This window comes from Palaemon carinicauda, chromosome 34 (assembly GCF_036898095.1).
Source record: "Palaemon carinicauda isolate YSFRI2023 chromosome 34, ASM3689809v2, whole genome shotgun sequence".
NCBI lineage: Eukaryota > Metazoa > Arthropoda > Malacostraca > Decapoda > Palaemonidae > Palaemon > Palaemon carinicauda.
The window spans coordinates 13931227-13946177 of NC_090758.1; the positions used below are offsets into that span (position 1 = coordinate 13931227).

The 14951-nt window shown below is 40.4% G+C and overlaps 1 protein-coding gene across 4 annotated transcripts; it reads left to right on the forward strand.

Annotated features, from left to right (window-relative positions):
• Nucleotides 1-303: 303 nt before the first annotated feature.
• On the forward strand, nt 304-14734 carry LOC137627083 (uncharacterized). 4 transcript variants are annotated; one of them, XM_068358081.1, is made up of 5 exons: nt 304-519; nt 4070-4202; nt 4341-4559; nt 10079-11864; nt 11955-14734. In XM_068358081.1, exons 3-5 carry the CDS (start codon nt 4383-4385, stop codon nt 12653-12655), a joined length of 2664 nt encoding a protein of 887 aa, XP_068214182.1. In that variant the 5' UTR covers nt 304-519; nt 4070-4202; nt 4341-4382; the 3' UTR covers nt 12656-14734. The 4 variants fall into 4 exon arrangements, with proteins under 4 accessions (XP_068214182.1, XP_068214179.1, XP_068214180.1 ...); XM_068358078.1 differs by having other exon boundaries at nt 10079-14734; XM_068358079.1 differs by having other exon boundaries at nt 4358-4559; nt 10079-14734.
• Nucleotides 14735-14951: the final 217 nt, after the last annotated feature.

Genomic DNA, 14951 nt, shown 5'->3' on the forward strand with positions numbered 1-14951 from the left:
CTTTGCGATAAATGATAGATAATTAAGAAAAAAATAAGATAAAACAAGCAACTTGGGATGCACGATGTTCCAATGAGGTGCCAAGTATCCTGATATTCCTTCATTCATAAACATTAGAATACATATCTATTTTCCAACCTGATTAACAATTGCTGTATATGAAAGCTTATTTAAATAAAAGAAACAATAGAAGGTTTGAAAAAGGAGATATTTCTTAGATATTAAATAAAGTAGATAATATGGCATCGTATGCTTCAAGGCCAACCGCCAGATACTGTCTGTCCTCCCCAGTCCCCACAGTCAGTCACAGTCAGCTGATGAAACTGTGGCCGTTGACAACTTATATTTCGCTAACAATAACAACATTAATTAGCCAAAAAGTTTCTCTTTACAAGTGAAAAAACGTTTATAAAGACTGTTTGTAATTTGTCTTCCGTTCGAACGGTGTTCTGTGGTCATCTACAAGAAGAGCCAGAGGTGTGTTGCCTAATGTTACATAACTTTTAACCCCTACTTCAAGTAAGTTTCATTGCATCTACAGAGACATGAATATGTGTGTGTGCGTGTGTGTGCATGATATATGTGTGTGTGTATATATATATATATATATATATATTATATATATATATATATATATATATATATATATATATATATATATATATATATATACAGGAAGCACTTCAAAAACATGGAATAAAAGAATCTTAACCCACGAAGGACGACCCGTCCATATAATCGATGTGTAAGGACATCGCTCCCTCCGTCGTCCAGCATTCTCATCGAATTCTCCATTTCATTTAAATTCTCTTCTCGCCACACTGTGGCTAACTGTATATATTTATTCCGCTCCCTCAGAGCTACAATTCTATGTATTTATCATTTCGCTACATATTTCTATTGACTTGTATTTCAAGTATTTGTACGTGTGATAAAACACACATTGTGGCGGTTGGTTCAAGCCAGATTGGCGCCAGCGCGCATGCTACATTTCCATCCGCACCTTGTATTATATTCTCGCACCTGTTTGAATAAACCGTCAGTTGTTGTTGGTGATAGCTTGTCTCACTGTCCTTACAGATGCATTAATTGCCATCAACTTGTGAGCATCTATATTGTGGATGCAGTTTTTGCATCCTTTCTCCCTCATACGTATGACTTTAGCTCCGTCTTCTACTGACGTCACAGGCTACTTTATCCAATCAGTGATCGTTTACAAAGCAAAGTTGCCAGAAATCTTATACTTTGAGGTTATAGGAGTGTACTAAGCATGCGCTGTTGGCATGGGGGTAGGTGCCGTTTGGCTTATCGATCGAGATTTTGTTACCTGTTGGCGGGATAAAAGATATTGATTATCTTTACGATTCAGAAATAATTGCTGATGATTTGGACAGCCATAGTGAGCATGATAATGATGATTATATTTCTAATAGCGATGTTTATGACGATGATCTTGACATTGAACCTGTTGCTTCTTCCTCTCGAAAAATCCCTACTAACACAGAAGACATCACTCACAGGAACAATAAATATTAATTCTAGATTTAGTTCTAAATGCTTATATTATCTATCATCAAAATACTGATAGGCCAGTGTTTCCCCAGGACATAAGACCAAAATAAAGTGAAGGATAAGCATGGGATGGAGCATTTTAGGTAAACAAAATGAGATTATGAAATGTAAAATGCCACTTTCTCTAAAAGAAAAAATATTTAATGAGATGGTCCTACTGGTATTAACTAATGCATAAGAAACTTGGAGCCTTACCAAAGCCTTAGAACATAAGCTAGTTACAACTCAAAGAGCTATGGAAAGAATAATGATGAGAATAACGCCGAGAAACAGAAAAAGAGCAACATGGATACGAGAACAACTAAAATAGTGGATACTCTAACAATTGTAAGAAAAGAAATGGACATTGGTAGGACATATAATGAGAATGACAGACAATAGATGGACATTAAGAAATGCAGAATGGGTCCCTAAAGATTGCAAAAGAAATGAAACATGGTAAGGGAGAGAAAACAATAGACGAACTAAGAAAGTTTGCTGGTAAAGACTGACATAGAAAGACCATAAACAGATGGGAGTGGAAGGACATGTCTTCTATTATTATTATTATTATTATTATTATCATTATTATTACTATTAACTACGCTACAGCCCTAGTTGGAAAAGCACGATGCTATAAGCCCAAGGGATCCAATAAAGAAAAATTGCCCAGTGAAGAAAGGAAATGAGGAAATTAATAAACTACAGGAGCATTAATGAACAGTGAACATTAAATGTCTTAAGTTTGGTAACAATGTTGAAAGAGATTTCTCCCATATAATCTATGAAGAGAGACTTTCGTCAGCCTGTTCAACATAAAAACATTTGCTGCAAGTTTGAACTTTGTTGCACCGATTTAACTGTCTGATTAGGGAGATCATTCCGCAATCTGGTCACAGCTGGACTAAAGCTTTCAGAGTTCTGTGTAGTATAAAGCTTTATGGCGGAGAAGGCATGACTGTTAGAATTAACAGCATACCTGGTACTACGTACAGGATGGTACAGTTCGGGAAGATCCGAATGCAAAGGATGGCCAGGATTATGAATAATCTTATGAGTGATGGTACCAGAGAATAATATCTAGATCAGGAATAAGAAATTCATTAACCGTAAGTTCCTGTCCAGCAAATTAAGATGAGAATCAGCAGCTGAACACCAGACAGGAGAAACAATACTCTAAACTATATAGAATTAAATGATTAAATCAATTCATCAGAATAGATTGATCATCGAAAATCTTGAAGGACTTCCTCAATAATCCAATTTTCTTAGCAACTGAAGAAGAAACAGACCAAAGGTGTTTCTCAACAGTGAATTTGCTATCACAAAATCACGCCCATAGTTTTAAAAGAGTCATACAGAGTTTAAGGAACATTATCAATGCTGAGATTTGGATATTGAGGATCCACTGTCCTTGACCTACTTACAATCATACTTTGAGCTTTGTTAGGGTTCAACTTTATGCTCCATAATTTGCACCATGCACTAATTTTAGCTAAAGCTCTGTTAAGGGATTCAGCACCCCCCTATCTACACTCAGGAGATGGAAATGATGCAAAAAGAGTAGCATCACCTGCATATGGAAATGATGCAAAGAGAGTAGCATCATCTGCATACGTAACAAGCTTGTTTTCTAGGTCAAACCACATAATGAAAAGTAATGTGCTGAAATATTACCTTCCTAGTGTCACTATTATGCCCACCAACAACTACTCTTTGCTATCCATTACTGTCCTTGGAAATTCAATAATAATTCTTAGAAAATATTCACCTACTCCCATTTGTTATGTTTAAAAATAAAGGCTTTTTGCCACATTAAAATTATCAAAGTATGCTTTAAAATCAATATTAATCATATGAACTCCCTAACCACAATCAAGGATTTTCCCTATATTCCGATTGGAATTTTGGAAATTCACATTATTGCATTTTTTGCTTGGACGTTTCAGAGCTGTTGTAATTCATTGGGACAGACTGAAAAACCACATTTCCCAAGGGACTCTTGACACAAGAACACAACCCAGCCTAAGGTTCCCCACCTAGATCCTTACCTACATACCTACCGCGGGTGCTATAGCCCCCTGCTACCGTGGTACAGAGGTTACGGCACTAGCTAAGACTGGTGAAAAATGGTTTGATTTTGGAGTGTCCTTTTCCAAGAAGAGCTGCCTTTCATAGCTCTTGCCTTATTTAATCTGAACTAATCTTCTTTACTATGTCATACAATGCAGTTATAAAAATCTTTACACAATTCAGCCCATCATATGTACTAAACATCTACAATAATATGCATCACACTATCATCTTAACGTAAGCGATTAGATCCTGAAGGTATATTCTGGCAATCATTAATTGTCAGATATGGTTTCATTAGTAGGACTGTTAGTCATTAACTAAATTGCTGCCGCATTACATCTGTTGACAAATTTTTGGCCGATGTGTTTGGGAAGCTAAATTTTGTGATCATTCCTTTGAAATTGGATGATAACTCTTTTATTATAACTATTTTCTTTTACAGATACAACAATGAAAGGACCGACATGGAACGTGGGATGCCATTTTTAATAATGGGGAATCCCATAGAAGCACTATGATATCCTGCTAAAGATATATTATTCATTACAACAGGACCTTATTTGGGAAGGCAGCAGGTAACTGAAATACCTAATAACTATTAAGAAATGCATCAAATTTTCAAAGCACAGAAAGGGAAAACTTTGTACAATATAAACTTTGAAAAATACCCATTCGAATTATGATTCGCATCACAATACTAAATATTTCAACAGGCCTCAATTTCCTACAGCCGTTCACCAGTATACATCTTTGGGATGTCTGAGTCTATCCAGAGAGTACAAAATGATGTTGAAGATGCGATCACACTCACAACACCCTCAATATTCTGTAGTGCGGCGCCTCAGGACGAAATGTCGAGTGAAGATGAAAATGTGCTCAAGTATTTCATCATGCTTCGCCCTACGGGGCCCACCGCTACTATACTGGCCAAAGTAAGTCTTTGTATATTTCAGACTCTAAATCATAATTCTCTGTTATATGAAAGTGCTAGTAAAGATAGTATTGTATTATAATTCCATGGACAGATATCCAGAGCTTTGTTTAAATTTCAGTAAAATGGTATATCTTGTTAGCAAGAGCATGTTTGTTCCTACACACACAAACATTTTGCTCTTTAATATGGATATATTGTTCTAGCACAGCTGAAAACTAGCATTAAAAATTTTATATGAGGTAGACAACCTACCACTGGTTAGTGAAGGGTAGCAGGGAAGAGACCAGACACCCACCTCTCACACTCACCCAGTGTGTTATGTCATGTTTGTTTTTGGTTCGGTGGAGTGCAGACCTGCTCTCTCTCTCTCTCTCTCTCTCTCTCTCTCTCTCTCTCTCTCTCTCTCTCTCTCTCTCTCTCTCTCATAAAAAGCTAGTTAAAAGAACTGGCTATAAACTCATTTTGTTTCCTTTTACTATTCACAGGTGTGTTTTGGTCTTTTAGAGGCATGCTGATATATAGCTTTGCCCTGTCAGTAACGGTCGCTCTTGAGGAACTTTCATGTCAGCTTGGGAGACAGATCCTCATTCCCTTTGCCCCGCTTGTAGACAAAACTCCTGCACTGAGGAGTTTCCTTGTGGCGAGTTTCAGGAGTGGCCATCCTCCTAGTGGGGTCCGTATGGTAGGCAACGGGAGATGTCTAAAAGGAATTGTTCTCCCTCAAGGTCATCTTCAAGGTCGAAATACTTACTTCTTTCTCCTGCGCCTCGTCACCTCCCGCTGACTCTGCTCGTTCCGTCTCCTTTGGAGGACGAAAGGGTAAGAGTGATGACCGTTGAGCCTCTGACAATCCTCAGGTGCAGAAGTAGCATTGTCAAGGATGCTATACGCCAACTCTGGCCTTCCTTGGGGCTTTCTGGGTCCTCCTCTACAAAATGGTTCTTACTGAAGATTGGGGGGCGGTGGGAGCGCACATCCGCCTCCTTATGGATTGGTACAGCCTTCCTCACCGATTCTCTGGAGTGGCGTTCCCTTTGGCAAAGTGTCCTCTACAACTTGTCGCCCACTCAAGGAGTTGCTGGCAGGGTCTCCCCAGAGTCCCAACCAGCCTTGCGATTCCCAAAGGTGAGCATGCTGGTTGAATAAGCTTGCTCAGCATGCTGCATGCACTCAGCACCCTGAGCTTGCTCAACATACCTCCTGCAGGTTCCTTTACTAGTGTTCGTTCCGCGGTTAACACTGCTACTGCTCGTGGATGAACATAGCCCGGTTGGGCAAGAGAGTCTTACGCTTCGCAACTCCCTTGGCCACCAAGCACTGGCGAGGTGGACGGATGAGCTCCTCCCGCTGATGAAGGTCTGCTTAGTACTCTGGCTGTACGCACTTGCCTGGTAATGCGCACACGCACTTGGTGTGCTTGCTACGAGAGGCAACTGCTTGTCATTAGCATGTTGATGAACACTCACCTGTTGGGGTTCCTGTGGCCTTCTGTTCGTTCGCAAAGAATGCATCATGGTTTCAGGAGGTTTCAGAGGTCTATTTTAAGCCAGTCTCTATTTTCCTCGTGGTGTCAGGATCCCCTAGGAATTTTGGTCCATCTTCGGACTCCACCGGGACGTAGTAATGCCTTGAAGTATGCTCTTCCTCCTGCTGTGCCATGTGCTCCTGCTCCTCCCAAGCAGTCGTCCAGGTTCCAGAAATATTTAGACTCTAAGGCCTCCCATACTGGTCTTGATCTCATTTGGGAGAAGTTGGAGAAACTGAGCATCATCCCGGTAAAACCAACCAAAAGGAGGAGAGGACTCAAACAAGAGACTCCTCCTCCAGGGTATACCCATCATCCAAGGACAAGCAAGGGTTTGAGATTTCCAGGGGAGATCTCATTCACGGACAATTACCATCTGTCACCGGTAGAATTCGTGACACCCGTACCATCTGGTTTACTTCTGGAAACCTTGTCAGTCCGGAGGATTATCTAAAGGCCCACAGAAGGATACTTAATTTTGCTTTGCTTCCTTTTTGGCCAAGCTCCAAGAGCACAAGGACATGAAGACATGAAGTTCCTACCTAAGAATTGGGCCTCGAAAGGTTTTGAGGTTTCAGGTCAGCAGAACGGCATTCCTGGTTTGGTTCCAGCCTCGGTGTTAAAGGCTGAGCAGAACCTCCAATCTAGGTCTAAGGCCCCTGCAAGGGACCCAGTTGACGAACCTGACCCAGCCCGAGCTCCTATGGGTGTGAGTTTAGGTCTGGGTGAATCGCAAGATGACGGCATGCTGCCAATGGCTGCTAATCCTAAGGCTAGAGCTATTAAGCAAGGTTTTTTTTTGGTCCCAAGATATAATAGAAAGACTAAAGAAAGTAGCATGTCTCTTCCTGAAGACAGACTCTCTACCAGCACACCTGTGGCTACTCTTGTTAGGGCACCTGACCTACTTAGAAGGTTTGATCCCCAATGGCCTTCTATGCTTTCGTTCTTTCAAGTGGCATCTGAAAACCTACTGGTCTCAGCAAAGGGATCCTAGAGACTTCCGAGATCCAATAACATCAGACCAAATAAGAGACCTGGGTTTGTCTCTTCAGGGGAGTAGATCTTCTCTCTCCTTTCCCAGATCTGATGCTCTTCTCGGATGCATTAAACGAAGGGCTCACCTCTAGCAACACATGGCATCCGGACTGTGGTTCGAATCTGATCAGCAGTGCCATATAAACCTGGAAATGAGAGCAGCATTTCTGGCTCTTAAGCATTTCCAACAGGTGCTTTCAGGACTATCTGTAGTGTTGAAGAAGGACAACACAACAATAGCAGTGTATCTAAACAAACAAGAAGGTACTTTTTCACACCACCAATGACATCCAACTGTGAAAAAACTAAGATGGACATAAAACAATTTGATTACCCTGTCAACCCGATCAATATGAGCAGGGACACTCGGACAGTTGGCTCCGAGTGGTCTTTGCTTCCTCAGATAGCCAAAAACGTCTTGACTTTTTAAGGTTCACCAATGATAGATCTGTTTGTGATGTCCCCGAATGGGAAGCTTACATGTACTTCTTGCTTGTACCGGATCACCAGGCAGCTCTACACGATGCCTTTCAACATCCTTGGGACTACCTGGATGAGTACATGTTTCCCTCTTCTGTCTGATGAGGAGACTTATCAATAAGGTGAGGGCATCGCAGGACCTGTTGATGACCCTAATAACTCTGCTGTGGCAGCTAACAGAATGGTACTCAGACCTTCTTTGTCTGCTCACCAAGGTAGTGAGAGAGCTTCCTCTCCTTCCTGACTTCTTCAAACAACCTCAAGCAGAGATATACCACAAGACAGTCGCTTCCATATACCTTCATGACTAGAGGTTACCCAGAATCTCTTGCAGAGAGGCTTTTCGCAAGCAGTGCCAAAGAGAATGTCTGGGTACCTCTGTAGGTCATCTATCGCAATCTATCAGGCAAGGTGGGCTCTCTTCTGTGGTTATTGCACAGAATGAGTTGCTCCTCTCGATGTCACTATTCCCATTATAGAGGAGTTCTTATAGTACCTCAAGGAGGAAAAACTCTGCCCAGTCTCGGCGATGAAAGGCTACCGATTAGCCTTGAGCCTTGTCTTTAGACTAAATGGAGTTAACATTCCCTCCATGATGGAATTGTCTCTCCTCATTCAGAGTTTTGAGCTTACTGGCCCCTTGTTGGATGTTAGACCACCTCGTGTACTACAATCCCTACTCAGATCGTGAATTGACTCTTAAGATGGTTTTCCTTCTCAATCTGGCCTCTGCTAAGAGATTAAGAGAGTTAAATGGTCTCTCATACGACATCGCCAATTTAAGGGATGGGAGCTAGTAACGCTCAACCTTGTCTCTGAGTTTCTTGCTAAGACTCGGAATTCAACTGTAGTGGACTCTAAATTCGGGCCCTTTTGGATTTCGAGTTTAAGTCATGTAACCGATGATTCTGATCAACTGTTACTGTGCATTGCGATAGCGCTGAGGGACTATCTTAACGAAGCAGCTGGAGCTCACCCGCATGTCAAAAAACTGTTGGTAAACACGGCAGGGTCAAGAGAGTCGCCAATAATATGATCTCGGTTTAGATTTGCCAGGTCACTGAACGGGCATTGAATGCTGGCTCATCTCAAAGACATCATAGACCTAGAGCTCACGATAATAGGGGTTTTAGTTAAGTCCCTTCACATTCAAAAGAAACAACTCTGACGCAGGTCCTACAAGCGGGCTTCTGGAAGCGTCAGCACACCTTCACGGCCCTTACCTGCCACATATAACCCACAGGAAGCTGGGTACATTCTTCATAGGTCCAGTTAGTGGTAGCGCAACATATGGTGTAAGCTACCTCAGTTCCCTTACACGACAAGTAGCATTCGGTCAAGGGCAGATGTTACCCTGTGTTAGTCTGTCATGAATGGACAGAAGGACTGGCCTTTTCTTCCTTCATCTTCCCCTCTAATGTGGCACAGCATTTGGAGGACTCTGCAATCTGGCCTACCTCCGACTGCCGGTAATAATCATTTCCCTTGTGTAGCCTGAAATCTATATGTTACATACCCTATCTACCTGCGAAGGTGAATCAGACAATGTCTAGGTTAAGTAAAAGGAGTGTCACCTACTCCATTATCCTTACCTGGTATGGTCATGGTGCTTAGTTTCAACGCAATCACCACGATTGCCCAAGTCGTCTACTCTCGTGCCTATCAAACCAAGAGTTCACGAGGTGTCAGGGTACCCCTCTCACGATCTCAGAGTCGTACCCCAGGTCAAGTTCCCAGCCACTTGGGTTTTTGGACTTCCACCCACCTAAGGGTGAGTCTCTATACTAAAGAGCAAATGGTTTGTATTTGTGTAGGAACAAATGACAAATTTGGAAGTAATTTGTAGTCCTCCCAACTATACAAACCTGGCCCACAATCACCTGTCCCCCTTGAAAGTCCTGCCTGCAATTAAAAGTGACATGACACACAGAGTGAGTGTGGGGGTTGGTCTACCTTGACCTCTGCTAATTGGCGGCAGGTCGTTTTCCTGGCATAAACAGTTTATGACTAGTTTCCAGCTATGCCGGAACAATATATACATAGTAAAGACCTCATGTTAGTATAGTTACGAAAAAGACAAATTAATTTCAAATTTTTCATTTTGGTATCTATGATGTAATTATTAGCTAAAAACATCAAATTTAAAGATCAGTACATGAGTATACATTATGAAATTTATTCAGGTACAAATATTTGTTGAAAAACTATTTTAATCACTGTTGCTATTAGAGAAAAGCAAATGTAACAGCATAATTTTTCAAATAATGTCATCCACCAAAATAAAATCAAACCCATAATGGAAGTTAATAATTTCAATTGTTTAATGAAAAATGGCCATAAATTCACTTTTTGAAATGGATTGATGCTCAATCACTATGGTCAACGCAAAACGTAGCTTTTGACAATCCCTGTTTCACATTGACCACAGCTCGAAAGGAAGCTTGTAACGGTAGTTTCTCTCTTATTTCCCACAGGTATGCAGTGCATTATATAGTGGGGGACAGCAAAGTGTCAAAGACTACTGCAGTAATGTTCTAGGTATTACGAATAAAGACTACAGAAGAATCTTTTCTCTGCATGAAAGGGATGCCTTAGAAGCGGGAACCAGGTGGGAATCCTTCGACATTACATTTCTGTATAAATTGCTGCAGCAGATATGTGGTCTCGCTCCAAGTTCAGATAAAAAGTGGGCCACTCCAAATCCAAATGAAGTTGATGAGATTGAGCACATGTTGTACCTCATCAAATGCGAGAGAAACTTCTTAGCACACGAGGCTGTTACTCTGAGTGATGTCGAACTTCAAGAACGCGTGAAGAAGTTGAAGCAGCTCCTGGAAAACATATTGTGTAATGTCAGCTCAAGGAAAAAGATTGACTTTTCACAGGAAGTGAAGGTCACTAAAATGAAAATAGACGAGATTCTTAATTTAACGTCAAAATACTCTCTGCAGTCTTATCAACAGGAACTGGAAGACCTGAGGCAGAATATTGTGAAGAGATTGGTGGCAAACTCGCAGTCCGAGTTATTTCCGCATTACCTTGATCTATGGTCATCTTCTTTAGAGCAGTGGTTTCAGGTTCCAGTGGCTGAAGGCAACAGTGGCTTTCATGAGGCCAAAATATTCACAAATGTAACAATCAAAGATGTCGATAACACTGTCCTGTCAGTGGAGGATATTTTCTTGTATCGCATCAACGACGTCACACCTCCAAAGGTATTAATCATTGAAGGGATTGCAGGAATTGGAAAAAGCTACATCTGTAAATACATTCTTCATAAATGGGCCTCTGAAAAAGGAGATGATATAAATTTGCTGGATATTGAGATCGTAATATTCATTGAGTGTCACAAAGTTAATTCTAAATCCCTGCGGGAATACTTGACAGAAGAGCTGCTGCCTGAAACATGCAGCACTCTTCGACAGGAAGATGTGATCCCAGCCCTTCAGAAGTGTTGCGTGCTGTTCGTTGTTGATGGTTTTGATGAAGCAGGATCAAATGCAAGGGCTATATTAAAAGAACTGAATACGAAATTTTCTAATAACAGATGTATCATAACTTGTAGACCTGAATTTACTGAGGAGGCTAAGAGCTTGATGTCAACAAATAGAAAAGAAGCTTGTATTTTCTTTGCAAAAGGTTTTAGCAATAATCAGCGCAAGGAATACCTAAGTAAAATATTGTCAATAATCAAGGAAAATGTGGATGACCTCGAAAGCACTATCAATATATTGTATCACAGAATAGAGGCGCTAGAGCATCATTTGAGTACCTTACTGTGTTTGCCATTAACTTTGATGATGCTGGTGTCCCTATGGCTCAACGATGACGATGCTTTGTCAGAAACTACAACAGTAACGCGTATTCATCAGCAAACGGTTGAAATGAAGATTAAACAACTCGCTATGAGGACTCAGCGAAAGTCTGGAGAATCTCGCCATATTAGCCTGATTGAACGCACATGTGAAAAGTGGCTCAAAACCCTAAGTAAAGTGGCTTGGGATACTCTTAGATGCAATACACAGATATTGGATAAAAAATGCACTGATGAACTCATAGAAGAAGCAGAAAATCAGAGCATATATCCAATGGATGCTCTGTCCTGTTTTATGGAATGCATCACTTTACAAAAAATGTTCAAGACAGAGTATGCATGGCAATTTTTCCATAAAAGTTTCCAGGAATACCTCACTGCTTTCTACATAAGTCAAAATGAAAGTATACTAACAAATCCAATGCAAGTTATATTTACGGAAACAGGTTCCGAATATCCTCAAAATGAAAATCTAATGCAATTAGAAAGTTATATTCTAGTAGGTCTTGCACGTTTTGGCGCTGCGTTACTTTCAGGACTTGCAGCAGATTCTCCTAACGCTGCGTTACAACAATCAATGGGATCTGCGTCACTACTATCAATGGCAGCTGCGTTTCATTCAGGAAGACTTGCAAAAGGTTCTTCTGGCGCTGCGTTACATTCAGGAAAAAATGCAGAAGCTTCTCCTAGAGCTGCGTTATATTCAGGAGCACTTGCAGTAGCTATTTCTATCGCTGTGTTACATTTCTATCGTTTACGTAAACGGCAAAATGCTGAAAGGTTCCCTGGTAGCTCGGCAGAAGAAGAGGAATCTCCATATAGCTCGTTTATTGATACTGTCAAAGTTGATAAGCAGAATACATTACAGTTCTTGGCTGCTATGGAAACTTCAAAAGAGAATGTCAATCTTGAGTATCTGAGGAAACTTGTTACAGAATATCTAAAAGAAACATCTTCTGGAGCATGGGTCCAGTGGGCTATATTTATCAGAGAGTGTCGTGAACATCCAATTGTCTGTCAGGTTTTTAGGGAAGTTTTAAATAAAAAAAGTATTAAGATTGGATTGACAGGGCGGAACCTCACAGAAGACCGTGAAGCATTAGAATATATACAGGCAAAAACCAAGTTCCAAACAAGTTCTACCCTCACAAATGTGAAATATGGTTTAATCGGTATACTTCAACAATGGATTTGGGACACATACTTTGGAGTTTCATTCTCCAGTAACTTGTGTTGATCTTTTGTGTAATTTTGATCTTTGTTAAGATACACAGCAACTTTTCAATCAGATGGTAAAGCCAGAAGTGTTAAAAGTATTTATACATGGACACTTTCAGGAAAGACATATGGGTGACCTAATTAGTTTGTTGAAATACTCTCATGACAAAGATGCAAATATTGAACTAAAAGTACTGATAGAAAACACCGAAGACCTCAGAAACTTAGCGCATTGTTGCACAGCATCACCTATGCCCAAAGACATTAAACTTAGTGTGTGGTTGTACAATGGTTTTGTAGAAATGCTGACACCTCTGATTCAGTTGCTGAAATCATACAGGTGGTAAAAACCATTTTCTTTCGGCTTCTGTGATGTGGATATGACGACAGAAAGTATTCACGACACACAAGAGTCGTTGAAGAAAGCTCTGCACCTGAGTCCTGTCAAGTTGATGAAAATGGAACTCCTAGTAGATGCCCATGCCGAATACCGCATGAAAAATTACGAAGAAATGGCCCATGCAATTGCGGACGATATACCATGTGGCGTTGTGTTTGAAAGTGCAGCTGATGGTGATGATGTCATTTTAGTTATGGAGGGAGTCCCACAGGGTTGATTTACACCGCCCGCTCGTGTAATTAGACAGTCACACAAACTCGCATGCTTCGCTAACGTGTAAACTCCTTGACAAGGCAGTTAGGATACTTGCCTCATGAGCGAGAAGGATTAGGTTCAACTCTCTTGAAATGCGGAATCCATTGCTAAGGAACAAAGAACGTAGGAAATGGCCATATATTGCAATTTGAGTGCAATACAGCGATTTGGCAAGGCTTAAATGCATTTTGAATAAATATTATTTTTTTTTTTACTTTATATGGGACAAATAGTGTTTTGCAATTCTAATCACCAATTTACGACTGGAATTGGAGTAAATCCCCATTTTACTGCAATTTAGCAACATTGCAAGATGCATTTAGAGCAATGATCTGCATGTAAATTTAGTCTTCTGGAAGTATTTTAAACATTAATTATGCATTTAGAGAAATGATCTGTCTGTAAATTTAGTCTTCTGGAAGTGTTTTAAACATTAATTATGCAATTAGAGCAACGATCTGTCAGTAATTTTATCCCGAAATACGAGCTGAAAACTGGAAGTCAACACTGTCAGAAACTATTAATTTTACTTCAACTTGATGTCTTGTTCCCTATTGAAAGGTGTGGTGCCAGAATGGTATGACTTTCGAATTTCTAAAAACAGTCTTCAAGAGGGGAGGTGGCCTGACCTATGGCCTTTTCCTTGACCCCAGGAGATTCTGGTTCCCTTAATTCATCTGTCTTAATGTCACCTTAGATATTGGATGATTTTCTTGCTAATGAATAATATCTCCCTTTCCGAGCATAAATACCTTAACGCGTTGGAGGGGTTTGCGTATTGCAATGAACGACAAAGCTGCACTAGTCGAGGATGCCCATACTAGGTTGGTTTGCTGTGGGCCATCAGGTGAAAATCTCCCACCATCACCAATCCTCACTAGCCAGAGTGGTTATGAGAAGTGGCCAAACCCCAGACATGAATTAGGACACGTCTGAGACCTTTGTCCTGCAGTGGACTAGAAACGGGTGCATTTTAAAAGTGGGTGGCTGACTCTCCGCTTCCATAAGTAAATAGTCAGGGACACCCACACTAGGTTGGTTTGCTGTGAGTAAATATATATCATTCTGATGGGTTTTTGAGCCAAAGAGTTTTCACAAATGTTCTGTAATTAATCTATGTAAAAATAAACAAAAAATATAGTTGTTACGGCTCTGGAAACACTTTTTTTTTTTTACTTTTATAACTTTTGTTTTTATTAAAGTGTTTCATATTATAAAAGTTTTGAGTTTCAAATCCTTAACCTTTTATTTGAACATATTTCAATGCAACTTATTTCAGTCTTGGAAGACACGTAGGCGAAATAGACAAAGGTTGAAATGAAAGGGAAAAAAAAGAATGATTTTTACTCAGGTGAACAAAATAAATATTGTAAAAAGCTGCAAAAAAAAAAACACAAAGAATATGAAAAATAAAACACTAATTGAAAAACACCAATTGCAAAATACAGTGTCCCAAAAGGGAAAAAGTCCAAAAGTAATAGATCTCTCTCTCTCTCTCTCTCTCTCTCTCCTCTCTCTCTCTCTCTCTCTCTCTCTCTCTCTCTATCTATCTCTCTCTCTCTCTCTCTCTCTCTCTCTCTCTCTCTCTCTCTCTCTCTCTCTCTCTCTCTCTCTCCTGTGGGTCTTTAGACTTTTGTTGTACATATAACTGGCCTGCACA